Source organism: Equus caballus, chromosome 2 (assembly GCF_041296265.1).
Source record: "Equus caballus isolate H_3958 breed thoroughbred chromosome 2, TB-T2T, whole genome shotgun sequence".
Lineage (NCBI taxonomy): Eukaryota > Metazoa > Chordata > Mammalia > Perissodactyla > Equidae > Equus > Equus caballus.
This window is the reverse complement of record NC_091685.1, coordinates 84,213,601-84,240,042: the sequence shown is the minus strand read 5'-3', so window position 1 is coordinate 84,240,042 and position 26,442 is coordinate 84,213,601. Positions and strand designations below refer to the sequence as shown.

The 26,442-nt window shown below is 37.1% G+C and overlaps 1 protein-coding gene across 10 annotated transcripts in view; it reads left to right on the top strand.

The window, feature by feature from the left end:
- Positions 1 to 25,844, top strand: part of GUCY1A1 (guanylate cyclase 1 soluble subunit alpha 1) — a 63,757-nt gene extending 37,913 nt beyond the window's left edge. For all 10 annotated transcript variants that reach the window (XM_070261457.1, XM_070261460.1, XM_023636397.2 and 7 more), the window contains 7 exons: positions 414 to 475; positions 3,695 to 3,753; positions 5,055 to 5,764; positions 7,082 to 7,567; positions 11,066 to 11,209; positions 15,545 to 15,699; positions 23,604 to 25,844. In XM_070261457.1, the coding sequence (XP_070117558.1) occupies positions 414 to 475; positions 3,695 to 3,753; positions 5,055 to 5,764; positions 7,082 to 7,567; positions 11,066 to 11,209; positions 15,545 to 15,699; positions 23,604 to 23,805 (1,818 nt within the window). In that variant the 3' untranslated portion in view covers positions 23,806 to 25,844. The remainder of the gene's footprint in view (positions 1 to 413; positions 476 to 3,694; positions 3,754 to 5,054; positions 5,765 to 7,081; positions 7,568 to 11,065; positions 11,210 to 15,544; positions 15,700 to 23,603) is intronic.
- Positions 25,845 to 26,442: the final 598 nt, after the last annotated feature.

The following is a 26,442-nucleotide window of genomic DNA, read 5'->3' as shown; positions in this document are numbered from 1 at the left end:
GAGAGTGAAATAGTGGCAGCACATCCAACGGGATTTCCTGACCCCGAGGATGTGATGTCCAGGATTCCTTCATGGAAGACCTGACATTACCAAACAGGAGTCTTCTATTTGGATTCCAACTCAGCTCGACTTTGCTTTGTGGCTGTTAGTGAGACCACCCACCAAGCAAAGCCAGTGGGCCACAACCCACATCCAAACTCAAATTAGCCTGAGCTCCTTGTTTCTTCCCAAGCTTGGAAAACCCATAGAAAATCAGTCCCAGTTTCCAAAGCGTCAGTTCACTATACTTACCGTTAAAGTAATAATGTTTCTGCTTCTTCAGAAGAAACTTTCAGGACAAATTTTTAAAATATATCTCTTCAAGTAAATTATTATTTAAGGGAATGTCTAAAAGTTTTCTTTTCAATTTTCAGTTTGAGCGGCTGAACCTTGCGCTTCAGAGAACATTGGCAAAACACAAAATAAAAGAAAGCAGGTAAATTGAACCTCTTTAGCTGTGTGAACTGCCTATTATAATTGCTGGTACTGTCACTAATAACCCACACCTATTGAATTTATCCACATTTTTTCAATCATGATGGTCTGCTAGAAACTAGACTAAGTGTTTTCTCTGCTCCTAATCTGAAAGTAAGTGCATTTCTTTTTCACATTTTATGTCAATGAGCTCAGGTTTATATCAAATGTTTAGGATTTTACAGCTGTTTAGGAAAAAGCCGAACTGAATTTCAAGCCTGGCTTTTTCAGAGAGCATGATTTTAACCATGTGGCAATATACTGCAGCTTTTAACCAGCTCCCATAAGGCCTTTTCTAGAAAGAAACTGGTAGAAACTAAGGTGTAATTTCGAAAATATTTAACATCAGCTAAGGCATGGATTCCAAACAATCAGAATAGACTCCTTGCCTGAAGAATACTGCCAGAAGCTTCAAGCAGGGCCTCACCAACCCCATCCCCACCTCGCACACATTAATCTTTTAGCTGCTGCCTCAATTGGAGGTGGAAGGATCAAAGGTATAAGAGGGGGGTGTCCCAGGGGGCTTAGGGCAGCAGCTCTTTATTAGTCCTTTGAAAAGTGATTCTGTATTTTCCTAACCAGTTTGGTTATAGGAGTGTGCACTGGCTGAATATCAGTTCTGTTTATACTCTTCTTGTATTCTGTCTTTGAAATTTTCTTTAAGAAAGTTTGCCCTAGAGGCTTAATTTATAAGGTGGTTTTTTTAAAAATCTGATTTATATAGTTAATTTTTCAAATATATCTTGGCACATTTACTGCTGGTAGATCACTTGGTTGGCCTTGTTTTTGATTCCCTGAAGCCTCAAGGATTATTTCAGTTGTAAATAATAGAATGAATACTTGAGTTCAAATTTGCAGAATTGAACACTGAAGTTTTGCGAACTGATACCATTTTCGGGAATATTTTATAAATTCATTCATCTGTCTACTACTCATGAGTGGATAATCTGTTCTGTGGATTATCTGTGCTTAATTTTCCTTGCTTGAGTAACTGGCCCCAGACTGCACGCAGCAGGCAAGCCAAGATGGGGTCACAGACGGATCCAGAAGGAGACAGCGTGAATCTATGTGTCTGAGGGAAGCTTTGTTTACATGAGTGATAGGAAAAGCATTCCAGAATGCCTCTGACCTTAATTCTCAGTCAAGCTGATAAGATAGCCACAAGTCATTGTATCTGTGCTACTGTGTCTGTCTGCTTAAGTTGTTGGCAGCCAGTTTACTGAAAATTTATTCTCAGGGCCTTGTGTTCTGAAATGTTCCTAAGCTAGATGCAGATACTCAGTTAGGATGTGTTCCCGGTAGTGTTTCTCTTTTAAAAAAATCTCAAAACTTAAAAAAAAATCACTTTATTTGGAAATCTTAAAAAATCTTTGACTACTTCCTGATTTCTTAAAGAGCTGATCATACTTTTAAATTGCCCAAGTTGTAATTGTTCAGTTGTTGAAGGAAGATCAGGGACCTTTTTTCACATAAGACTGCCTGCTGATGTGCTAAATGGCTTCTCTCTGCTTTGCTTTTTTGGTTCTTGGGTATATTCTTGGTCTCTCTGTTTTCTCCCCCATCTTCTTTTTGGCAAGTCAGCTGCCTCTTCTGCTGTTCTGTTTGCCAACTGTTGAAAACACCTTAACTCCTTTTTGTGGCCTGCTTATTATCTTCTGTAACTTGAAAAGCAAAAAATCAATATATTCAACAATAAACTGTCCCTAACTGAAGGACTGGACCCCGCCCTCCCCCTTCCTCTTTTTAGGGAAATGAGTTTTAGTACAGTCATTATGATATCTCTCTGGGTTGGTTGCACAGAGAGCTTCTGCCCTGTTTCTTTTTCTAGGACCTTTTCATCACATCATTGCACGTATGAACTCATGGCTGGGGTGTGTGTGGGTGTGTATGTTACACAATACACACACACACACTTCCTGGTGCACTTGTAAGCTTACACTTCCTTTTTTTTGGAGGTAAAAATAGGGAACTTATTTTGAATTGTACTACGTACTGTTTGGACTAGCTAAGCTTTGCTCACATCTCATTTCACGGCGCTGGGAATGGGCAGTATTAAGAGTTCTCTGAGCAGATTTGCTTTCATTCTTTAGATAAAAAATAGAAGCTGGTTAAATGAGAAAAAGAAGCAAATCTAAAGACTGATTAATATAAAATAATGTATAACAAGGGGTTTGGGGATCTCCACATTCAAACTAGATATAATACTGTATAGTGACCCTTAACCAGTTTAGATAAGAAAATATTTCTACTAGTATTTTAAATAATTATGAGAAATATACCTTTGTGTGACAAAGTAGTGGACTGAGCAATTTTCCTTTTCAAAAATATTTCCTTTTGAAACCTCTATACATGTATCATGCTTTATTGAAATCTGTTTAAAATTTTAGATTTATGCCTGTTTGTAAACTTGGCTTGCCTAATAGCAAACTGAACCACCAATAGAACTTGAGTGTCTTTTAATATGCTTTAGTAGTTTGGCAGATTTGGTCATAATCAGTCATCAGTATCAGAAATCATCAAAAAACAATTAGGCAAACATGAATCAGCAAGTAGCCCTGTTGAAGTTAGCAAAACCTGTCAATCGAAATGTATGCTATTATATTATCAACTTCTATGCTGTAGAATCCAGTGCAATAATTGAATAAAATTTAGTTACTAATTTTTATACAAGATCAAGAATGAAAGTTTAATGTAATGATATCTGAGACTTAAATATATAGAATGTAAAACTCAAAAGCAGGATATACTATGTATTTGCTTTAGGAAAAAAAATAGTGATACTTAAAACTGAAATCCATCAGTATGTAGATTTTTCTTCTTGGCTGGGTTATCAGAAAAACCCTGGTCTGATTTGTTGCTATCTCCTTCTGGGCCATTTCATATTCCTGGTTTCCTACCAGTGCAAACTTCTATAGTCTTAACCTATGTAAAGTTAACATAAAAGGTAAATGTACTTCATAAAAACTGATGAAACACTCAATATCAGGTATCTTTTGGCGTTTTGCAACATTGTTTTGGGTTGTACATGTCATTGCTCCTTTCCTGTAAATTTGATAGTCAAGATTTGCCTCTACAGAAAGGGTAATTTAAATTATTTTCTGTCATCATTTCTGTATGTTATAATCTGAAGTTTTAGCATTCATTTGTCAGTTTATAATTTAAGGTATTGAAATAATTTCAGGAAATCTTTGGAAAGAGAAGACTTTGAAAAAATAATTGCAGACCAAGCAGTTGCAGCAGGTAATAGAATTAAGTATATGCAATTAGAAGATCATTATACTTGTAGAATTAATATTTTACCTGTAAATTAATATTTTCTATTAGTGGAAAATATTTGCCTGTAGAGCTAATATTTTCTTCAAAAATATTCATATTTATTTGTTGGTTTCTTCCAGTGTGAAGTGTTCAATATTATGTATTGTATTAACATAAACAATAAATCTTTTTCAAACTATATATTTTTGTTTGACCTAAAACATTTCCTTTTCTTATAATGTTTATTGGCTGAGATGTAGACAAAGCTGCATGGGAGGCTGACTCATTGACATTTACATGCTTTGGCTTTGAGCTTAGAACTAAGTGTTCTTCGTTTATGCATGAAAAATTCAACTCAACAAATTAAAATGAAGAATTTTTTTTTAAGTTGGAAACAATTGTGGGAAAAAGGTTAACCAAATTCTCATATTTTAATAATTAGTTTGGGGGAAACAAGTAGATGAGTAACTTTGTCATACTTTTTTTTCAAAGTTTGAGTATAGGGGCCCACAGATTAAATATCTCTGAAAGTACGAGATATTAAGAATTTAATAATAATAATAATGATGATGGCTAACTTATATTGGGTCCTTCCTAGGAGCTAGACACTATTCTAAACATAATTTCCACACATCACAACAGTGCTATGAAGAGAGCATTGTTGTGTTTCCTAAGTTACAGATGAGAAAAACATGGTACACAGAGTTTAAAAAATAAAGGTTAGGGAAGAAGAAGTTGTAGAAAGTAAATAATATATTCCAAACACATAGTCATTCAGTTAACATTAAACAACAAGAACGCTATTTTACTCAGAAAAAAATTACTTTATATCATCTCTAAAGAAAAATGACAAAATTGAGTTTCACAATCGGTGATTTTAAATTAATTCCTGTACCTGATGCGTCTACTCCTGGAGGCTCTCTAAGGGGGACAGTCACCCTTCATCAAGACGTACTATTTTTGTTAACAAGGTGGGAGAGCTTTTTCTGAAATGTACTTGATCCTGTAATTTCAATTTTTCTTTATTGTTAAGTTTAAGGGAGATAAAAAGTTGTGGATTATACTCAATCAATCATTCTTTTTTAATTAACTGATTTAGGATCTTCATTCAGTTATGAGAATTTTAGAAACTAATCTATATAGATTAGTTTTGATTGGAACTCTTACTACCAGATATAAAGGGAACTAAACCATCAAATACAATAATGTTAAAAATAGTAGTAACAGCACAGCTCCACAAAGATTGACGTATTTGATATGGTAGAAAATGTATTCTATGCTTTCAGGAGTTCCAGTGGAAATCGTCAAAGAATCTCTTGGTGAAGAGCTTTTTAAAATATGCTATGAGGAAGATGAACATATCTTGGGTGTGGTTGGAGGAACCCTCAAAGATTTTTTAAATAGCTTCAGCACCCTTCTGAAACAGAGCAGCCACTGCCAAGAAGCAGAAAAGAGAGGCAGGCTGGAAGACGCCTCCATTCTATGCCTGGATAAAGATCACGACTTCTTAAATGTTTACTATTTCTTCCCTAAGAGAACCACGTCCCTGATTCTTCCTGGCATCATTAAGGCAGCTGCTCACACATTGTACGAAACCGAAGTGGAAGTGTCTGTGAGGCCTCCCTGCTTCCGTAACGATTGCAGCGAGTTTGTTAACCAGCCTTATTTGTTATACTCCGTTCACATCAAAAGCACCAGACCATCCCTGTCCCCCGGCAAACCCCAGTCCTCGCTGGTCATCCCCGCTTCTCTCTTCTGTAAGACATTTCCGTTCCATTTCATGTTTGACAGAGAGATGACGGTTCTGCAATTTGGCAATGGCATCAGGAGGCTGATGAACAGGAGGGACTTTCAAGGGAAGCCGAATTTTGAAGAGTACTTTGAAATTCTGACTCCAAAAATCAAGCAAACGTTTAGCGGAATCATGACTATGTTGAATATGCAGTTCATTGTTCGAGTGAGGAGATGGGATAACTCTGTGAAGAAATCTTCAAAGGTAAGAAAACATCGTCATATTTTCAGTATGAAATAAATTGTTTCGTATTTAAGGACTAGAAACAAAAAAGGTAGAAATATATGCATCACTCCAAATGTGTTGATAAAATATTTATGTTTAAAACAATTCAAAAACACTTTTAAGGCTGGAATAAATTTAAAACAAAATCCTTTCTGCATTCATTTGCGTGCTTACTTGACCCACTACTTCTCAGATATTTATTGAGTGCAGTCTACCTTTGAAAATCATTACAGAATATTTTATAACTGAATTAGATAAATGTTTATAAAAAATTGGTTTCAATCATCATCAAATAGCTGACTTAATTTGGAATAATGAGGTATTGTTCTACAATAAATAAAAAGTACTTGTTTCTTATAGGAGGCAACTAAATGGACTTTTTAATCAATATCTTATGGTGGGAAATTTTGGCAATTATTTAGTCTTAGGAAAGAAAGTTTGCTACATCATGGTTGATAGTACAAGCAAAGCTAATAGAAAGGCCTACTTTTAGACAGGCATACCCCCAGGAGATGCTCAATTTGTTCCCCCAAATGAAAACAGCTTCATTGCTTTTTATGATAAAAATAATATAGCTAAATATTTAAAAAATAGGTAATATTTAAAGATGTTCATTGCAGCAAAAAATCAAAAACATTAGTTATGTACATTTTTGTTTAAAACAAAAAAATGCTATTTACAACTTTTCTTTTTATCATTAAATTATATATTTTGCGCATCCTGCCATGTCATTAGATATAGGTCTATTTCGCTTTTTTGAAGGCTGTGTAGTATCCTATTGTATGATTGTTCTTTACTTTCTTCAACTGGCCCCATGTTGAAGGACATTTGGGTTGCTTTGACTCTGCTGCAGGGAACACACATAGACATATTTGTCCACCCTCATACAAGGAGATCTTGTGATCCAGGATGATCACTTGAAACCCCACGTCTCTCCAGGCTCCCTTGGTACAATCCTTTCTGCTCACTGCTACTATCAAAAGATTATAGTAACAAAAGCATGAGCATGCCACTTAGTGAGAAAGCCTTGAAGCAAGAATTTTTTGCATTGTTCATTGAAAAGCATGGTTTCTGTGGAGAGTATCCTCAAAGACATTTTTCAGAAGTCTGCATGCATTTTAGAACTCATAGGAAATTGAAACTCTGAGAAAGCATATTGTTCTTTTCCAGCAGGTAGAGAACATAGAGTTTAAATACAAAAGGATCGTCACTGTATCTACTTCCTCTCCTTTCATCTCGAAAACGTGTTGGAAACTTGAATAAACCAAAATTGGTTTGGTTTGCTTTGCTTCACAGGTTATGGACCTCAAAGGTCAAATGATCTACATTGTTGAATCTAGTGCCATCTTGTTCTTGGGGTCACCCTGTGTGGACCGATTAGAAGATTTTACAGGACGAGGGCTCTACCTCTCAGACATCCCAATTCACAATGCACTGAGGGATGTGGTCCTCATAGGCGAACAAGCCAGAGCTCAAGATGGCCTAAAAAAGAGGCTGGGCAAGCTGAAGGCCACCCTGGAGCAAGCCCACCAAGCCCTGGAGGAAGAGAAGAAGAAGACAGTCGATCTTCTGTGCTCCATATTTCCCTGCGAGGTGGCGCAGCAGCTGTGGCAAGGGCAAGTTGTACAAGCCAAGAAGTTCAGTAACGTCACCATGCTTTTCTCGGACATTGTTGGGTTCACTGCCATCTGTTCCCAGTGCTCACCACTGCAGGTCATCACCATGCTCAATGCACTCTACACTCGCTTTGACCGGCAGTGTGGAGAGCTGGATGTCTACAAGGTAGGGGTGGAACAGGGCAATGCCCATTTTAGAGGGAAAAGTCACTGAGAAAAAGCACTGCAACTAGAACCTGAGTTGTGATATCAATGAAAGGCTTTCTCTGCAGGGCCATGCAAGCCACATCCTGGGAGCAGGCACTGTGCATTAATCCTGTGGGTGTTCTCTGGCCAGAAGTAGCTCTGAATCTGCTCAGAAATGGAGATAATTATTCCATGAAAGGACTGCTTATTCAAAGAATAAGCACAGAATGGAAGGGTGATAGATTGAGTGGAGGCTGGGATATAGGACTCATGAAAAGGTAATGTTTAAACGTCAAGAAACTTGACACTTGACTGGGAAACAGACTTGTTATTAAGCATGAAATAATTTAAAGTATGACTTGTACAGGGAAAATTTATCCTTTGTTTTGGTAAAAGTAAAGAAACATGTATTATACAAATTGTCTTTAAATAGATTAATTCAGTACAGAGTTAACATGATACTTTTCATGGCTGGTTCACAGATATCCAAATCACCAACTTAAGGCAATATTGTAGAGGGGCCGGGGGCAGAGACACTCGAATAAGAGGCCCATCTTCACATCTTGTTCTCTACCTTACTTGCTTGTAAGCTGAGAAACTTAAATAACCTTCCTCATTTCTAAAACAGAGAAAATAATATCCACCCACAGAGTTTCTATGTGTAAATAACATAAATTATGTCCCTTAATCCTCATAGACAGGACTGTGATAAAGATTATGGTAAGTAATATCTGTTGTTCATCAGGCAGCAGGATTTATGTATTGAGTACGATGTACTAGGCATCATTCTAGGCACTGGGCATGCATAGTGATTGCCACTGACACGTAATAAACTGTTTTTTAAAGTAATTATTATCAATAAGAGATCTATTGAAGAGATTTTGTGTTCTGTTTGTTTCTGTAGAATTAAAGCATTTTTTTTTTACTGATTTAAAGTATTTTGCATTGTTTTAGCTATTGGCAGTAAGAATAAAGCATGCTTCTCATTGGTGTGGCTTGAATCATCTTGTGACTTGCCACATAACAATTTGGCATTTCCGAGCTTAACCCAACCTGAAATAAGTAAATTATTGAGGAGGAAACAAATATTATTTATGGGAATACATAAGCCCCTGCTTTGTTCCAATCTAGATGCTAGAAGCAAAACTTTCCTTTTACAAGTTTCTAACAGGAAATTCCAGACAGAGCTATGATCCCCTTGGGAAAAAAAAAGAGGTCCATGTATAATTACAGATAAAATAGTTGGCTTCAGTTAGGTTAAGCTTGATGGCCTCTTGTGGAATTTACTATATTTATGTGTAGATAGTTTCTATCTTGAGAATGGCTCCTCTCTCAGAATTGTGAGAAAGAAGTCTTGCCCTCCTTTGCAAACTGCTGTGATGATTAGCAGAAGTTGCCCTCTTCTACAACTTGAAACTTTTAAGAATTTGGTTATTCCTATCAAGTATCAGATTCTATGCTCCTTACTACAAGGATGGTAGCCACAGAGTTCCCTGAATAATCCAACCACAGCTCAAACTAAACAATGAATCACTTTCTCTACCAGTCCCTATATCCCCCTTCTCTTCATCTCTGATTTTGCATCGAAATACCAGGAGACAGCTGTAAATAAATAGGGAAGGGCCTTAACCATGGAATGAATGTGAGATATACAGAATATGTGATCATAGACTGGCCGGTGAATGCAATGGTTTTCAGGGAATAGCAAAGCTTATTTATTCCAGGACTTAATTGTACTAGGACTTTAGCTTTCTTGTTTGTCTTTCAATCTTTTGGTCATTTTTCTATTTATTTCAGTATTTGTTTATCCACTGTTTCAGCAAGTATTCACTGGTCATCCAGCATTTGTCAGCATGGGTGGGCACAATCCCTGTGAGCAGAGTTTACACGTGGGGATGAGAGGGTGGCACTGACGAATGCCAGATTTCCACATGACAAGATGAATGCCCAGTTCCGTTCACATCCGTACAGGGTGCTACAAGGGCACAGGGAATGGACACCTAACACCGAGTAGGGGTGAGGGTACCACTTCTCCCCATTAGTAACATTTATCGCACACCTGTGATATATTAGCCATTATGTTAAACACTTTTTATGTATTTGTTGCTGAGGAAAAGCTTATGGGAGGCCTTGCTGTCTAGTTAATTTATTAGCAAATACACTGGGCGCTGGTGATACGGGAATTAATAGAATGGTAGACAAACTCAGAGAACTTACGTTCTACTGGAGGAAAGACAGACAGTTAAACAAAGGAGTAAATTTATAGTATTCTGGTTGGTGTAGTATTCTGGTTGAGGTTCAGGGAGAGAAGTGCAGGGGGTAGGGGGTGATGGCTGTTTCAGAGAGAGTGGTCGGGATAGCACTTTCTCATAAGGTGAAGTTTGAGCAGGGACTGAAGGAAATAAGGGGCAAGCCAGGTGGTTATCTGCAGGAAGAGTGTTCCAGGCAAAGGAATAGCACGTGGGGACAAGTTTGGTATGTTTGAGGGATAACAGGAGGCCAATGGCTTTGGGACAAAGCAGGCAAGGGGGAGACTTAGGAAATAAAGCCAGGAATTAGCAGAAAGGTCAAGAAGAGCTTTGGAGACATTATAAGGGCGTTTATTCTGAGCGAAAGGGAGAATCACTGAAGGTTTGTCTCTCTCTTTTCCTTTCTCACCTCCATCCCTCCATTTTGGCGGCTTTGGATAAGAAGAATGTTATGATCTGATAAGTTATAATAAATATTTGGAAGAGAAGAAAAATGCAACTATTACAATTTGGTGAATTATTGTGGCTTTAAATTGACTGCTAGCTTTCTGTGGTCATTATCACAGACAGATAAAAATCACCTGTAACAACAACAATAATGACAATGATAATAATAATACTTGGAATTTATATAATAGCTTGATTTCCAGTAGCCTTCCAAGCACCATTGTTTCTCTCTCCTGGTTTGACATCTGGGTTTCTGTACTTTGTGATTAATATTCATGTTGCTATGAGAACCCCGAAAATCTTTTTGAAAACGTTTCATGTCTTAGTTTTACGTTGTGCATTCTTACTAAATTCGTATCACTTTGATTGAGTAGTGACTGCATTCAAAGCAGTGTATCTTATGCTGAAAGGATGTGAAATCAGTAAGTGATCCTAACATCTTTAAGCAATTTATTGTAAAACCAAAATGCATCATTTGCTTCTACAAAGCCATTTTCCATAGTTAAAAAAAAAAGGTGGAATGATCTGATGAGTTGGTGGCAAGCCTGGGAGTAGAAGCCACCTCCTGACACTGTGTTCACAGCCCTGTGCTGCCTCTCAGTGCAGTGCCCTGATCTAAGGTATCTAAACCTTGTGATTTCCTGAAAGGGAAGCCATTTCTGAAAGTATCTGATTTACTCTGATTTTCCATAGGGCACGAACACTGAGATTTCTGCTATATGATATATGCCACGATTCTTCCTGAGTTTTTATTTGTAACATGGAAAATCTGCTATGTGTAGGTGGAGACCATTGGTGATGCATATTGTGTGGCGGGGGGATTACACAGAGAAAGTGATACCCATGCTGTTCAGATAGCGCTGATGGCCCTGAAGATGATGGAGCTCTCTGATGAAGTCATGTCTCCCCATGGAGAACCCATCAAGGTAAGGCAGATCATATAGTCCAGGAGATGTCATGAGAGCAAATGCTTATTAATTAGTTCTCAAAAGAATGGTGTATTAGTTGGAGTTTAGTTGCAGAGAACAAAATGTCTAACTTGTTTAAGCAGGAAGAAATTTACTATAGGGTATTAAATGGCTTACAGAATCATTAAGAGGACTAAAGATGCCATCTGTAAGTTGATCTTTCAAACAATGGCTCCCAGAGCCACACTTCAGAACCACTGTTTTCTCTCGGATCAGAAAGCTGGCTCCTAAACTATACCACTGTAATCACACTCAAGAAATTGCTGTGTTCAAAAAGTTGCTGCCTCTACTACTGGCTACAGAACAAAACTGCAGCTACTATAATTTGAAGCAGCAATATGGAAGTCCTGCATCATGACCCTCACAAAATGAGGGACTGGAAACTGGGCTCTCCGCTAAGCGTGCCATGAAACACCCAAAGGCTTCCACAGTTGTGCTCACACTTGGAAGCGATAGAAATGCAGTCACAGCAGAAATCCTGGCTTCCAAATCTCATGCAAGGGTAGGGTATCTGATTCACCAAACTTAAATCCATCTAGAAACTGCCAGGGAATTTGGAAAATGTAATTTTTAACCTTCCAGTCCCTTCAGGGGAGAACTTTACACTAGCATGAATGTTGACTGCTAAGCCACCAACATTTTCCAGGACATATAACATTCCAACATTTCTAGATGAGCCAGACCCCATAATAATGTATTATTGCAGATGAGAAAATAAAATCAACATGCTCAGCATTGGTTTAATAGATAGAATATGAGCAAATTATCTTCATTTGTCCCACTTAATTTTTATACAACAGTCTTCAACTGATAACTTTCAGAAATGGGCCTTTGAAGTGATATAGCATCCTATCTGATACGCTGTAAAACATATAGAGAAGTAAAAAATATAAAAATCAAAACTGTAATATTTATAAATTTAGATATGGCTCTCTTCAATCTTAATAGAAGCCATATGTCTAAGCCTTAACAAGTATTTCGAAGTCCGCTGTCATCCCACTTATATAATGCTGTGTGATGCACTTCCCTAAATTTTGTGGTGTAAAACCAGAACCCTTTTATTATGCATGGATTCTGTGCACCAGAAGTTTTGATGAGGCACAGCAGGGAAACCTTGTCTTTGTTCCACAGTATCTGGGACCTCAGCTGGAAATATTCCAATGGTTGAGTGCGTTTGGAATAGTTGGAATTGGACCACTTGGAACTGGAGGACCCATTCCAAGATGGCTGCTTCTCTTACGTGCTTGGTTCCTTGGTGGAGATGGCTGAAGGCTGGTCCCAGCTGGGACTGTCAGCCCAAGTGTTTACATGTGGTGCTCCAGCAGCACAGCCTCAGAGCAGTCAAACTTCTTACATGGTGGCTCATGTCCCACTGAACAAGATTGGTAGAAGCTGCCTGGCTTTTTATGACCTTTAGGAGACACAGTGATACTTCCATTATATTCTTTTGGCCAAAGCAATCATAAGCCTGCCCAGAGAGGAGGACACTTAGACCCCACGTCTTAATAAGAAGAGTGTGAAATAACTTGCAACTATGTTTTAAAAGCATCACAGCATCTGACTTTTCCAGACTTAGTTTCTATAATTGCACTTTTTAAAAGAGGAGAATTATATATTTCTCTCTCTTTCTGTTTTTTTCATGGGTGAGGGAACTCATAGCATCAAAGTAAATGTTTAAAATATCCAGATTAGCAATAAAACCAGTGATTTCCACATAAATAGCATTTATAATTAAAGTTGGTATGTTTGGGACAGGGAGATTAGTGACATATATTTGTTATTTGTAGAAATGTATTTTTGGAGTTTTGCAATAGAAAGGGTTATTTATAACTGGTTTCAAAGATAATTACCTGGTTAATAATAGTTTAGCTCTAATGATCTGTTAAGTGAGATGTCAAACATACCTTTTTATTTGCACTAACCTACAGTTCCTAGGAAATCTGATGGCCTTAGGAGCTACCCAGGAAATATCACAGAGGCAGAAGTGAAGAGTATTTTTTGTAGAGAGAGAAAGATTAACATGTATCAGAGGGAGCATATTGTGACTTAAACACTGTCTCATTTAATCTGTACAACAACATTATGAAGAGGAATCCACAACTCACTGATGGACAAGAGCACTCAAGTCTCTTGTGCATCCAGATTTGGAGTCACATCGATCTGGCTTCAAAGCCCAGACTTTTACTCCTTCCTACCTTGCTACCCCAGGGAATGAAATCAAAGTGAAAGAATAGCAAATATTTCCTTTTTTCTTTTCAAGCTCTCTATTTTTCTGCATGTATTATGTACAAATCATCTACTCACTTATTCCTACTGATTTCCTTGCTAACATCCACCCACTCAGGCTTAGAAAACTGTAGGTGGACTGATGACAGAGACCAGAGGGCTGAATGTGGCAGTGTGGGTCAGTAAGTGTGAAGTGAACTGGGAAGCAAACTTCTGGTGCCCCTCCTTTCCTATTCCCAGAGGCCTGTAATGAGAAATGGGCTATGTCAAAAGCAGTCCCCAAATAGAACACGCCCCCAGCAGGTTTCCATTCAGGGCATGCTGTGCATCGTAAACTTCGGATTTTCCTGCTCGTGAATTTGAAAAGTTGTCTGGTGAGAAAGCTTTGGAGCTGAGAGTGAGGTTCAGAACTGGAGAGGAGGGTAGGGAGAGGGAGAGCTGAATGGTAGGAACCAAAAAGCATTTGGTGTATCGTCATTGTTTGGATTTATACAAGGAGAATGTATTTGTTTATTAATATTGAAATAGAAAAATAAAACTGCTATGATCAATTTATCATAGAAAAAGCTGGAATAACTAAGAGAGAAACTAGTTTAACCAGAACAGTGCCCAAAGGGAGCAAAAACTTCTTAAATTAAACATGCTGAAATTGTGGCTGATATGTATAGGCAGAAAGCCTTTTCTCATTGTTTTTGTTTGTTTGTTTTTATTGTTTGGTTGTTATACATATAAAACCATATTCTCCTAAAGAAGAAAAAGCCAGATATAAGAGACATGTAAGTTTTGCTGCTGGAAGTAAAACTGTGACAAAGAAGGCACTTTAAAAATAATCTGATCCTGCATTTTATAGATGAAGGAATAGTAAGAGGGAAATAAAGAGACTTATAGAAAGTCAGACTACCAATTATTAGCAGAGTTTCATTTAGAATGTAAATCTCCTGATTCATAGTATAGTGCTTTTGTTTGAAAATAATTGCAGAATTTATGGTTTGATATCTTAAAAGCAAAGGATTCTGGACAGTTTCTAGCGAATATCTGAAATTAGCTGTAAAATGAGGTAAAACCAGTCTTCTGAATTGTAAATTACATCTAAGTTACTGAGTACTTGGCCTTTATTTAAAATGCATATATCTAATAAAACTTCTTTGAAATGGTCAACTGAACATAGGATTAGAAAATAATGAACCTGGTGTCTGATTGTCTTTTAAAATATCCCCACGTTAACTTGCTTTGATGTAGAAATAATTTAATAATTTGTGTATCCTCTTAGATCGTCAAGTATGTAGATCTCCTAGAAGATCTCAGTTTAAGATCTTCTGTCTTAATTGCTGTCCAAACCATTAATAACTTTCAGAATTCTTAAACTTTCACCACAACATATTCCAGACTGCCTCTTACTTCTAGACATGCCACAACTCTGGTTTTCCATGAGTCCAGATGTTTTTAACTAACATGTATATAGTCATTGCAATCCGGGCTTCAGCATTTCCAACCTTGTGCTTCCTCTATCATTTTCTGCTTATATATTACAATTCCCTTTCTCCATTTGTTAGTCATCTGAATAGTCGAGTAGTGCTTGGCATAAAGTTCTTTTAAAGCAAAATGCCTAAAAACCCACACTTTAGATCCTGAGTGCTAGCTTCTTTTGCTCCTCTCTGGCAGTGTTTTGGGAAACAACTCCTGGAGTCCAGAAATTAGGTCTATCTCACTTGGTGGACAGAGCAGGCTCACATAAACAGTCCCTAGACACTTTGTCTGATCACCACGGTGCCTGTGATAGGTATGCGTGCAAGTTGATTTCAGATATTGAAGACAGGTGAAATAAAGATGCTTTGTGTAATAAACCTAAGTACAAAAATGTAGAAGAGTTAAGGGGTCTGACTGATTTTGCACTAGGCATTCTTAATTGGATTTGAAGAGTAGAGGGAAATTGGCTGGAGGTTTTGAGGGAGGAGGGGTGTGGTGAGAGTGGATGGTAAAATCATTTAGACAGGGCATTCAAACAACACTGACAAGTGGGAAGTGTTTGACCAATGACGGGAACATTGTGTTCCTTTTTGCTTTCAGATGCGAATTGGACTGCATTCTGGGTCAGTTTTTGCTGGAGTTGTTGGAGTTAAAATGCCCCGTTACTGTCTTTTTGGAAACAATGTCACCTTGGCTAACAAATTTGAGTCCTGCAGTGTGCCACGGAAAATCAATGTCAGTCCAACAACTTACAGGTACGGATTGCACTGAGCACCTGAAATCTATTATTTTTATCTGCATATGATTGTCATGTGTTTTTCATTGGTTTGTTTCATTCTCCATAATTTGTTTTTGCTTAGATAATCTTAAAGGAGAAAGAAAAGCAATAGCTTTTGTCATCCTCACTTGAACCTTTTTAAAACTACTCGCTAGCTTCTTGAGAACGACTCTCTTGAGAGATTTGTAGCCCAGCTGTAATCCTTGACACACACCCTATCTTCCTCCATTATTATTATTTTCAAAGCGTGTATTAGTTTTCACAGTGCTTTGACAGGAATTTTGACACCAACTAGCCTACTGCAGTACCATTCTGGCACTGACTACCCAGAGTTACCACAGACCCTACAACTTAGAGGTCAAGGTCCCCAACAAGACTCCCTTTCATTCAGATGCCAGCTGTCTATAAATTTGATCTTGTTTTAAAAATCCAATTATATTGAAAACAAAAAAGTTTTCCGGATCTATGTGCTAGCTAATTTACACCAAGCAAATTAACTTTCCTATTCTCAGAGACAGCTATTTTACAGCATCTTCTTTCTCCTTAAAGCTCCAATATCCTTCCTTTCCAGCTCTGACTTTAAATTGATAACTTCATTTCATATTTCACAGCAAGAAATGTTGCGGTCAAATAAACTAAACCACCTTCATGCCATCCCTCCGCATGGCTGCCCCAGTACCCTTGTCTGGGACCTTTGTTCCTGTCACAGTACACCACCTGCCCTGTTCCCATTTGAGATCGTCTCTTCCAGTTTTGCTCAGAGTGCTACTTCTTCTCACCTTCTCAAAACTTCTCCTGAAAATAAGTGCTCTCTCTTTCTGATCAGTTTCTTGGATGGAATGATTATTCCCATAATACAGACATATCTTTCTATTAAACCTCTTAAAAAATATGTATCTTCTGGGTGGCCTGGTGGCCTAGTGCTTAAGTTTGCATGCTCCACTTCAGCAGCCCAGGGTTCGCTGGCCTGGACCCCAGGCGCGGACCTATGCACCACATATCAAGCCATGCTGTGGCAGGCATCCCAGATATAAAATGGAGGAAGATGGGCACAGATGTTAGCTCAGATCCAATCTTCCTCCACAACAACAACAAAAATATATATCTATCTATCTTCCTTGTTTCCAAGTCTGTCTCAGCTACCCCCTATATTTCAGCTCCTTTTTCCAGAAGAACTCTTTACGAGAATTGCCTATGCTCATTATCTCTGCTTTTTCACCTCCCATTAGCTCTTCAATGGACTCTAACCAGGGTCTGTCCCTTGCATTCCTCTGAAATGGTTCTTATCAGGGTCATCAGTGGACCTTGCTAAAATCATGGTCAATTCTCTCTCCTTATCTTCCTCAACCTCTCGGTAGCAATTGAACAGCTTGAGTATTCCCTCCTTTAAACATTTTCTTCTTGAGGCTTTTGTGACACCACGGTCATCTGGTTTTCTCGTTAACCCACGGCTACCCCTTGTCAGTGTCTTTTGTTGATGCTCCTTCCCTAACGGACCTTTGAACGTTCTAGTGCCCAGAGTTCTGTCCCTGTTCTCCTCTCTGTCTGAACTTTTATGACTCACGTTTTTTATCTCTAGCTCATCCCATAATTCTCCACTGAGTAACAGACGCATATATCCTATTCTGTGTTCTACTTGGATGGTTAATTAACATATTAAAATTAATGTGGTCATAAGTAATTTCCCACACCCACCAGCCCAACGAAACCTTCTTCCCACCCAGCCAAGCTTTATCAAGCTCCTTAAAATAGCACCACCATCCACCTAGTTACTTAGTCCATAAACCTCAGAATGATCATTCCTCTTTCCCCCTCACAGCCCAACACCACCATCTATAAATTATATCCTGAATACAGCTTTTCTCACCTCCTTCAGTACTGCAGCCCACGCCAAGCCACCCTGATCTCTCCTACCTCAGCCAACCCAGTATCACCCTCACTCTTCTTCCTGCTCACTTTCCTGCACATGTCCTCCCTACAGTTCATCCTCCACACAATAACCAGATTATCTTCCTAAAGTACAAATGAGATTTTGTCATTCCTGGGTTTAAAGCCCTCCAATGGCTCCCACTGCAACCAGAAGAAAATGTAAACTTGTGACCACAGACTAAAATGTTCTCTTTAACCAATGTCCTGCTGGCCTCTGCCACCTCATTTTCTTCCACTTTCCCTTTCATTCACTGGTCTCCTGCCTCCTTGGCCTCAGTTTTCTTCGTCAGACTTGCTAAACCAATTCCTGCATCAAGGATACTTGCGATTCCTCTGCTTTACACCTCTCTCCTGGATCATCCTGTGTCTTCCTCCTTCTCATAGCTAGACCTGAAGTCAGATGTCACCCCATCAAAGAGATATTCCTCAACTGCCGTAGCTAGAGGAACAAGCTTCCCCTCATACACCCTCATGTTATCATCTTCTCAGCTCATATCTCTGTCTGAAATAGCTTTTATTTGTGTGTTGATTGCTGCCTCCCTGTGTGGAATATCAGCCTCCTGTGGTAAGCATTCTGTGTTCCCAGCTCCTAGATCAGAGCCTGGACCACACTAGGGAAGCAATAAGTGTTTATTAATTGACTGTTGACTCTTTGACATGAAGGTGAATCAGTATATCGTGAGAACTGGAAAAGTCCCTCTGGATCATTGTCATGATAACCACCTAAAGTCAAACCAGGTGTGCCAGTTGGGGTAGGACTCAGTGCCCTCAGAGGACATGACTCTGCTCTCTGCAAGATTTGAGAGGAATCATCCTATTACAACATAGGAGTCAGTCTCTGATACCTATGCTGCTTTCTCAATTTTCAGTAACATAATATGCATCCGTGTGCGTATTGAAGAGTCCTTGTGTGTATATCATTTGCATACAAAAAGTATAGCTTTCTGTTTCTCCTATTTTAATTGTTTTTAAGCAGTATGAAACTAACTCTTTCAAAAATTGTCTTTTGTTCTATATCTCAAAGGTCTTGAGTCATGATAGGAGACATTGATATTAGCTAGTCATTTTACTCCCAAAATATAATTCAGGATCTTGGTTCTCCCAGCGGAGCAACCTGACTTTTGGATATACATTTCCAGCAACAGGACAAGGCTCATTACTTGCATCTTTAGATTCACTATATTGACAATGTTACTAGAAATGCACATATAGGATTTTATACTATAGATAGCGTTAACCTTTTTGTTAATAAAATATTTTTATTACAATAGTGATATATGCCCACTTTAGAAAATTTATGAAATCAGAACGTTATAAAGTAAACAAAAATAATTCATAATCTCACTATCCAGAGACAATAAGTATTCACATTCTTTTCATTTCTTAGTATATGTTTATGTACACCTAAATGATAATGAAAATTTAACTTATATTGACTTTCAATAAATATACTAAAGTCATTTCTACTTTTTATAAAGTATGGCATACTGACTTTTTCCTTTTTTATTGATTTCAGTAATAATTTACTTATCTTTTATTCTTATATAAGAAATATTTATATCTTATCTAAAGGGCAAGCGATGGTTAAAATGCTTTATTTAGGCCAGAAGTAAATATTTAATGTGAAATACTTTTAATAACATTTTAAAATGCTTTCCTTTAGAAGTACTCTATAGTTAAAGTTCTGCACACTCTGCTTCAGCAGCCTGGGTTCACAAGTTTGGATCCTGGGAGCAGACGTACTCCACTCATCAGCTGTGGAGGCATCCCACATACAAAAAATAGAGGAAGATTGGCACAGACGTTAGCTCAGGGCTCATCTTCCTCAAGCAAAAATAAAAAAGAGAGAGATTGGCAACAGATGTTCCCTTGGGGCAAATCTTCCTCACCAAAAAAAAAAAAAAAGCAGAAGAAAGAAAATTTGAAGGGGAATAGATGATTTAAATTTCAATCAAAAGTCTATACTTTGTGAAATTTAATTAATAATTGGATTATAAAATAAAGACAAAATATTAGTTTTACTCAAAGTTCAGGACAAGCAGTAGGCTCTATTAGAAGTTGTACAAATATAAAAGGTAACTATTTCTTTGCAGAGCTTTATGGTAATACATTGAATTCTGAGATGGCATTTCTCAAATAATAAAATAATATCAAGCATAGCTTCCTTGATATATTTATGAAACACATGTAAAGTTAGGACTCAGAGTACATTCCCAAACACACAAAAAATCCTTACCTTCAAACTTCCGCTTCCAAATTCTAATCAGTCATTTAGAATGCACCAATGTAATGACAATTATACATTCTTTTCTTTTAAACATCAGGAGGAGTTTTACTTTTTATTTTAGGGGACCATTTTCTGCATTTTGGTGTGTTTTTACTGAAGTGCAGAGAACTGACAGAGACTAGGTTAGGTAATGTTTGTGTTTCAGGTTAGGGGATTATTGAGAGGTTTATGTGGCAATCCAGGGATCATTAAAGACAAAAATGGTAGATGGGGGAATATAAATGGATGTTGTCCAAGGTGGGGGGGGGTAAGTTGACCTAGGAACTCCTATTTGCAGGAGGAGTCTGAGAACATAGTGACAGAGAAGCAGGACTTGAATCCCTTAAGGAGGAAGAACACAGAGAATAAGGGAATATGGGGGAGATGACAGAAAATAGGAGAGTTGATGCACAATTTAGGGGAAATGGTGTCTGGTGTAGAGGGAGTAAAGGAAAACTTCCACCACATGTGGACTTCTGCGCTGGGACTGTTGCTGCTGTTCTCGGGTCTTACTATCATCAAGCTTTCATCTAAATGGTTTTATTTTTCCAACCCGTTTTTCTTATAAAGTCTGATCTTTTTTTAAAGATGATTTAATGAGCATTTCTAACTCCATGACATTCTAGTTGTGTTTATCTGTAAGTTTCTTTCAAAAGCGTGGGGTTTGTATTCAGAAGAATGTCTTACAGTCCCAAATGCAGGGCTTACCAGATGCGTGATCTTGAGCAAGGCACTTAGTAAATTCAAATGATAGACTTTAAAGCAACTTCTAACTGCTGACTATTTTTATATAAATTTAAATACAAGATGATGATTATAATTACCATATTTAACAGGAAATATTGGGTGGATGTGGATAGAAAAAATAAATCCTTTATCAATCACCTATAAATTTATACTTTTTTATTAAACGTTTATAGTGTTATACATTTTTATATTTAAATTTCTTTTTAAAGATTTTATATTTTTCCTTTTTCTCCCCAAAGCCCCCGGTACATAGTTGTATATTCTTCGTTGTGGGTCCTTCTAGTTGCGGCATGTGGGACGCTGCCTCAGCGTGGTTTGATGAGCAGTGCCATGTCCGCGCCCAGGATTCGAACCAACAAAACACTGGGTCTCCTGCAGCGGAGCGCACGAACTTAACCACTCGGCCATGGGGCCAGCCCCTATATTTAATTTTTAAACATTTCAAACATATAGAAAAAATAGAAGAAAATATGACACCCATGTAGCCGATGGTAATATTTAACCAATGTCAACATTTTGCTGTATTTGTTTCAGATCCCTGTTTTATAAAAGAAATAAAATATTACAGTCCCCTAGCCCCCATACTCGGACACACTGCACTCTTTGCCCCTTAGGGTTTGTGGGAGCAGCTGAGAACATGTACTTCCTGCGGACCGGCAGGCTCCCAAAGAGAGAGGCAGAAAGGCATTGAGTAGGGCTTGAGGTTAGCATAATGGACAAGTAGTTAGTAGCAAATAATAAAATTTGGTAGAACAGATTAATTTAAGAAGAAAAAATTTTACAAATACTAGCAGCTTCCCCCAAATTTGCCGCTAAGATATGTGGCTTCTGTTTACCTGGAAGGAAAATGGGCAGAGAGAGGCCAGGAATGTAACTCTTATTTAGATTCCTCCAGATAGAAAAACAAAGCCAGGGAAAAATAGATTCCCACTCACCCTGTCCAGATCTTTTTAAGACTTGCCTTGAATCCACTAAATATTATGTTTTTGAGATTTTTTTTCTTGATGAAACGTAAATCTCGTTCATTTATTTAAACTCTTCTTAATGCAGTGGTATGCTGATAAACCAGCTTTGGGGAGTGAAGTGGAGAATTCCTGATTTCTAACATTTGCCCATTTCTGTGGTGTAAATACTCTCACCATGGCAGGTTTCAGGCTAGTGATGGTTTAAATCGCCTGCAAAATTCCTGAATTTTTAACAGTTGGCTCACACAAGCCAGTAAGAGCCAGATCTAGCGTGATATGATATGTGTTCTAGGCTATGAATAATCCAGTCTGTCTTCTACCCGTGGTTAACCAGAGTATATCCAGTTTTCCATTATTACAAAAAAAGTGATAAATATTCTTATACATATGTCTCTAGTGATACCTATAAGTGATTTCCTGGATCATAGGCTCTACCCAGTTCCTGCTTTACTAAGCATCAATCAGCTTCCAAACTGGTTTTACCAATCTATATTCCACCAACAGGAGACGAAGTTTTCTCTTCCCTAGTGCCTGATATTATCAGACTTACTAACTGCTACCAACATAATGAGTATTATGTGATATCTAATTGATGCTTAATCAATCTTCTTTAGTCAATTTATTTAATCTTCACAATTGTCCTAAGGGACATGTGTTATTATTATCCCCATTTTAAAGACTAGAAAACTGACATTTTTGCTGCTATTCAAACCTAGATCTACCAGACTTTGAAGCTTATACTATTAATACTATGGAATTCCGTAACTTTTCATTATATACTACCAGATCCTATGCCTTATAAAAATAGACACTCAAAAATATTTATAATTTCATGACTATGGCATCATTTTATTAGTTTTATTATTTTGCAGATTATATATTTATTGATGCACTGATAAAAATTAGTTAATTAAATACTCATGTGTTTTATTCTCCTGGAAGTCTGTCATTCTTGAGACCCAGACTTCTGTTTACTTGGTTTCTTCGGTCGTAGAAGGGTGTCACAGCACCAGGTCTAATACAGCGTTATCGTTCTATTTCATTTAGATGTGACATTGCAGACTTGTCAGTGGAGCGCCATGGTCTGGTTGGGCAGACATGAGAAGTGATTTTCTGTAGAAATTGGTTTGAAGCCCAGAACTAGTCAACATTTTTCACCCATGGCCTGAATAATGGATTAAAGAGATGCTTATTAAGCTTGTATTTGACAGAAAGCTAGGGAAGCAAATGAGAAGAGGAGCCACTAACTTTATCAATAGGATTGGGATTAGAATGAGTTTAGCATAAGGGACAAGTAGTTAGTAGCAAATAACAAAATTCGGTAAAACAGATGAATTTAAGAAGGAAAAAATACTGTAAATACTAGATAGTAAGTAGAGTGTCAATATGTACAGTGAAATCTCATTTTATTCCAACTAACCTAGAATTCATAAAAATTCTATTGAGAGACCCAAAATTTATTCTCATATTATTTTATATATCTTATATAGAACTTTTCTTTCACAACTTCTTGCCCATGATTACCTCTCCTAATCATATGTACAATATGTACAAAATGAATGAATTGATAAATGGATAATGTCTTACCTCTTTCAACTTAGGAAGCCTTATTCAATAACTTTTTTTTTTGCTATTATTAGACTTTTGAATTATTTGGGGTTTTTCTCCAACTACTCTGAATTGCACTGTTATATTACAGATTATAACTTTACAAAAATATTTTATACTTATTTTTCCTAATATTTTTCCCATTATTTGGTAGAATTTTTTTGTGATTGTGAATTGATTCTTCATTGTTCTTCTTCTGTGAAGATGTTTGTTAACATCATTAGGATCTTTCTCACAATCATGCTGAAAATGGCTGGTTTATTAATATTCTCAAGAATATTCATTTAGTTGTGTTGTCTTTTCTTAAGTAGACAGTTATGTCAGTGTTAAAATTTAATATTAATGTGTTTAATTTAATCTTTTCAGATTACTCAAAGACTATCCTGGTTTTGTGTTTACTCCTCGATCAAGGGAGGAACTTCCACCAAACTTCCCCAGTGAGATTCCTGGAATCTGTTATTTTCTGGAAGCTTATCAACAAGGAAAAAATTCAAAACCATGGTTCCAAAAGAAAGATGTTGAAGATGGCAATGCCAATTTTTTAGGCAAAGCATCCGGAATAGATTAGCGAAATATATACCTGATTGTTAGTCTTTGGGGTTTGGCTCCTTCAGGCATGTGTGGAACCTCTGAAAGCACTTTAGGATTGTGGATGGCTAAAGAGCAGTATTACAATTTCAGGAGCTAAGTCACGATCTACTTTTTCTTCCACTTAATGTAACAAAAATGTATTCACTTCAATACTTCAACTCTGCAGTGAAAAACGAAAAAGAGGGAAACCTCAAAAAGTGACTTTTGGGGACTATTTCTGGTATATAACAATCACTTATTACCTGTACTCGAAATTCAGCACATTGTACATATATCGGGTAATTGTAGTTAACTGTGCAACCTGATGGAGTCACCTGCAGTGCTGTGTCCTGGTGGAATGCCATGGTTGTTCAAGTGTATTTGTGATAGTGTTGCCTTAAAAAACACTTTCTGAATAGAAATTATTGTCTTTGATACCGTAAGCTCTTTGAAACTTTCAACTCTACATTTTATTACGTTTCCTCATTTAACTGTCAGCATATATAACAAAAGAGAATTTTTTTCCTATTGCACTTTTCTTTTTTTAAGAAAATAAGCAATTATGGGTTAGGTGCAATATAAATATAAAATAGTTCTTCTGTAAATATCAAAGGTTATTTTATAAAAATATTCTCCATAACCTAATGTGTCATCATAATAAATACTTCCTTTTGTTTGAAATTTTTTAAAATTCTATATATGATAAAGGCTATTTTAATTCATATTAGCAATTTAATTCCTATTAATGCATTTTTGTGTCATAATATTTAGGTTAAAAGAGGCTTATGGCCTATATTAAAATGCAATAATATTATTCTAATTGAATTTAACCAGAAGCAACATGGGGGTAAAGTAAACATCCAGAGAACATACTATAAAGTACAAAAGTAAAACATTTATACACACATGCACATACACATGGAGTATTTTAATCTATTTCAGCAGACATCATCCATTGCCATGCTGAGCCATATAAAAGTTCCAATAAGAAAATCTAAGTTCGGAGGTGAGAAATAAGACTTAGTCTTTTTGCTGATAGCTTATTTTTAAGTATTTTTGTTGCACACACACAACAAAATGTTTGGTGTGTGGATATGTCCAAGGAATCATCAAGTTTTTTGTCTTATTAAGTACACATCTGTGAATTGTTTATTCTGGTTGAAATATCTCAACGATGTTTTTTAAAGAGAACGTTGATATAGATGAAGAAAATGATGCTGTGATTTCACTATGGAAATTTCCAAACATTTTTCTCAAGCTGGAACTTTTGTTTTTAATTTTAGTTTAGACTAAGACCTCTGGTGAACTCAATAACCCGCAGAGTTTGGTTTGGGGTAGGATTTGATTTTAAAAAGCTCAACTTCAAAGCCAGAGAAAGACGAACGTTATAGTTTTTAAATCAGTATTCACGGAGCCATAGATACACTGAATTCATTTGGGGTTCTAAGAAAAACTCAGTTTAAAAGTCTTTTAATTGTCTCCATTAGTGCCCAGGCTAGCTCATGATGACCTCAGGAATAAAAAGTCATTATGGATTGATCTCTCATATTCCAAGGGTACTACTATAGATATTTCCATTAGATTACTATTTACTAAATGATACCTCAATGTCTTGAAGGATTGAATGTGTCTCATTAAATACCCATCCTATTATTGGAGATTTCCACAAGCCTTGGGAAAATATAGTTATAGTCTCATAATTATATGAAGTTAATAAAAGCATTTAAAAGGAAAATAAAGACTTAAATGCATTTTTCTTTCTGGAACTGAGCCCTTATTTTAGGGAATATAATAGGAAATTAAAAGCATAATAAAATGTCTTCATCAAATATTTAAGCAGACCCCAATTTGGTGATAATTTTTGTTTTAAAGTTTATAAGTTAATTAGAATTCAAAAAATATTTATGTGTCTGTGTGAACCAATGTAGGAGAATGTAAAGAATCAGAGTGAAAGCTGTATGGAATTCCTTCTACTATTCCTGCAATCTTTATGTAAGTTTGACATTTTATCTAAATAAAAAGTTACCAAAAAGTGTATTTTCCTGGAGAAATTAAATCATTTGTGATAGATTCTCTAGGCCCGCCTACAAAGGCTCCTTAATTATGGAATACTTTGTGGACCTTAAGCAGGATGAACATGCATGTCCATGAGAGAATGCATTCAAAATCCACAACTTGGATGCGAAAAAATGTGAGAAATCCCTGTTCCCTCTCTGTCTTAGCCACTTTGGAAATGGAAGTATGGAGAGGTCTGGAGACATTTTCAGATCCAAACCACTGATGTAAGCCAGGGGCAGCCGCCATAGAGGGTAGGTTCCCAAGGAAAGTAACGGACCAGAATTCCTCTGAGGTTAGGAGTAGACTTGAGGATGGAGAAATGAATGGGCAGAGAGGGCGTATGACAAGGTTAGAGGGTGAGGGGTTCTGATTCTTGTTCTGAATCTTGTTGGCAGTTTTACTATCCTGAAAAATAATGTGGGGTCCCAAGACTGCTTCCCTACCAGCCTGTTTCTTCTGAGAATTCCAGGCGCTGTTCCTACTATTCTGGTTTTATTGTTTCCATTCATGGCTTCCTGTCCCATCATTTCGTGACCAGTACACAAAATAAATTCCCTTTTCATACATGGTGCTCAAG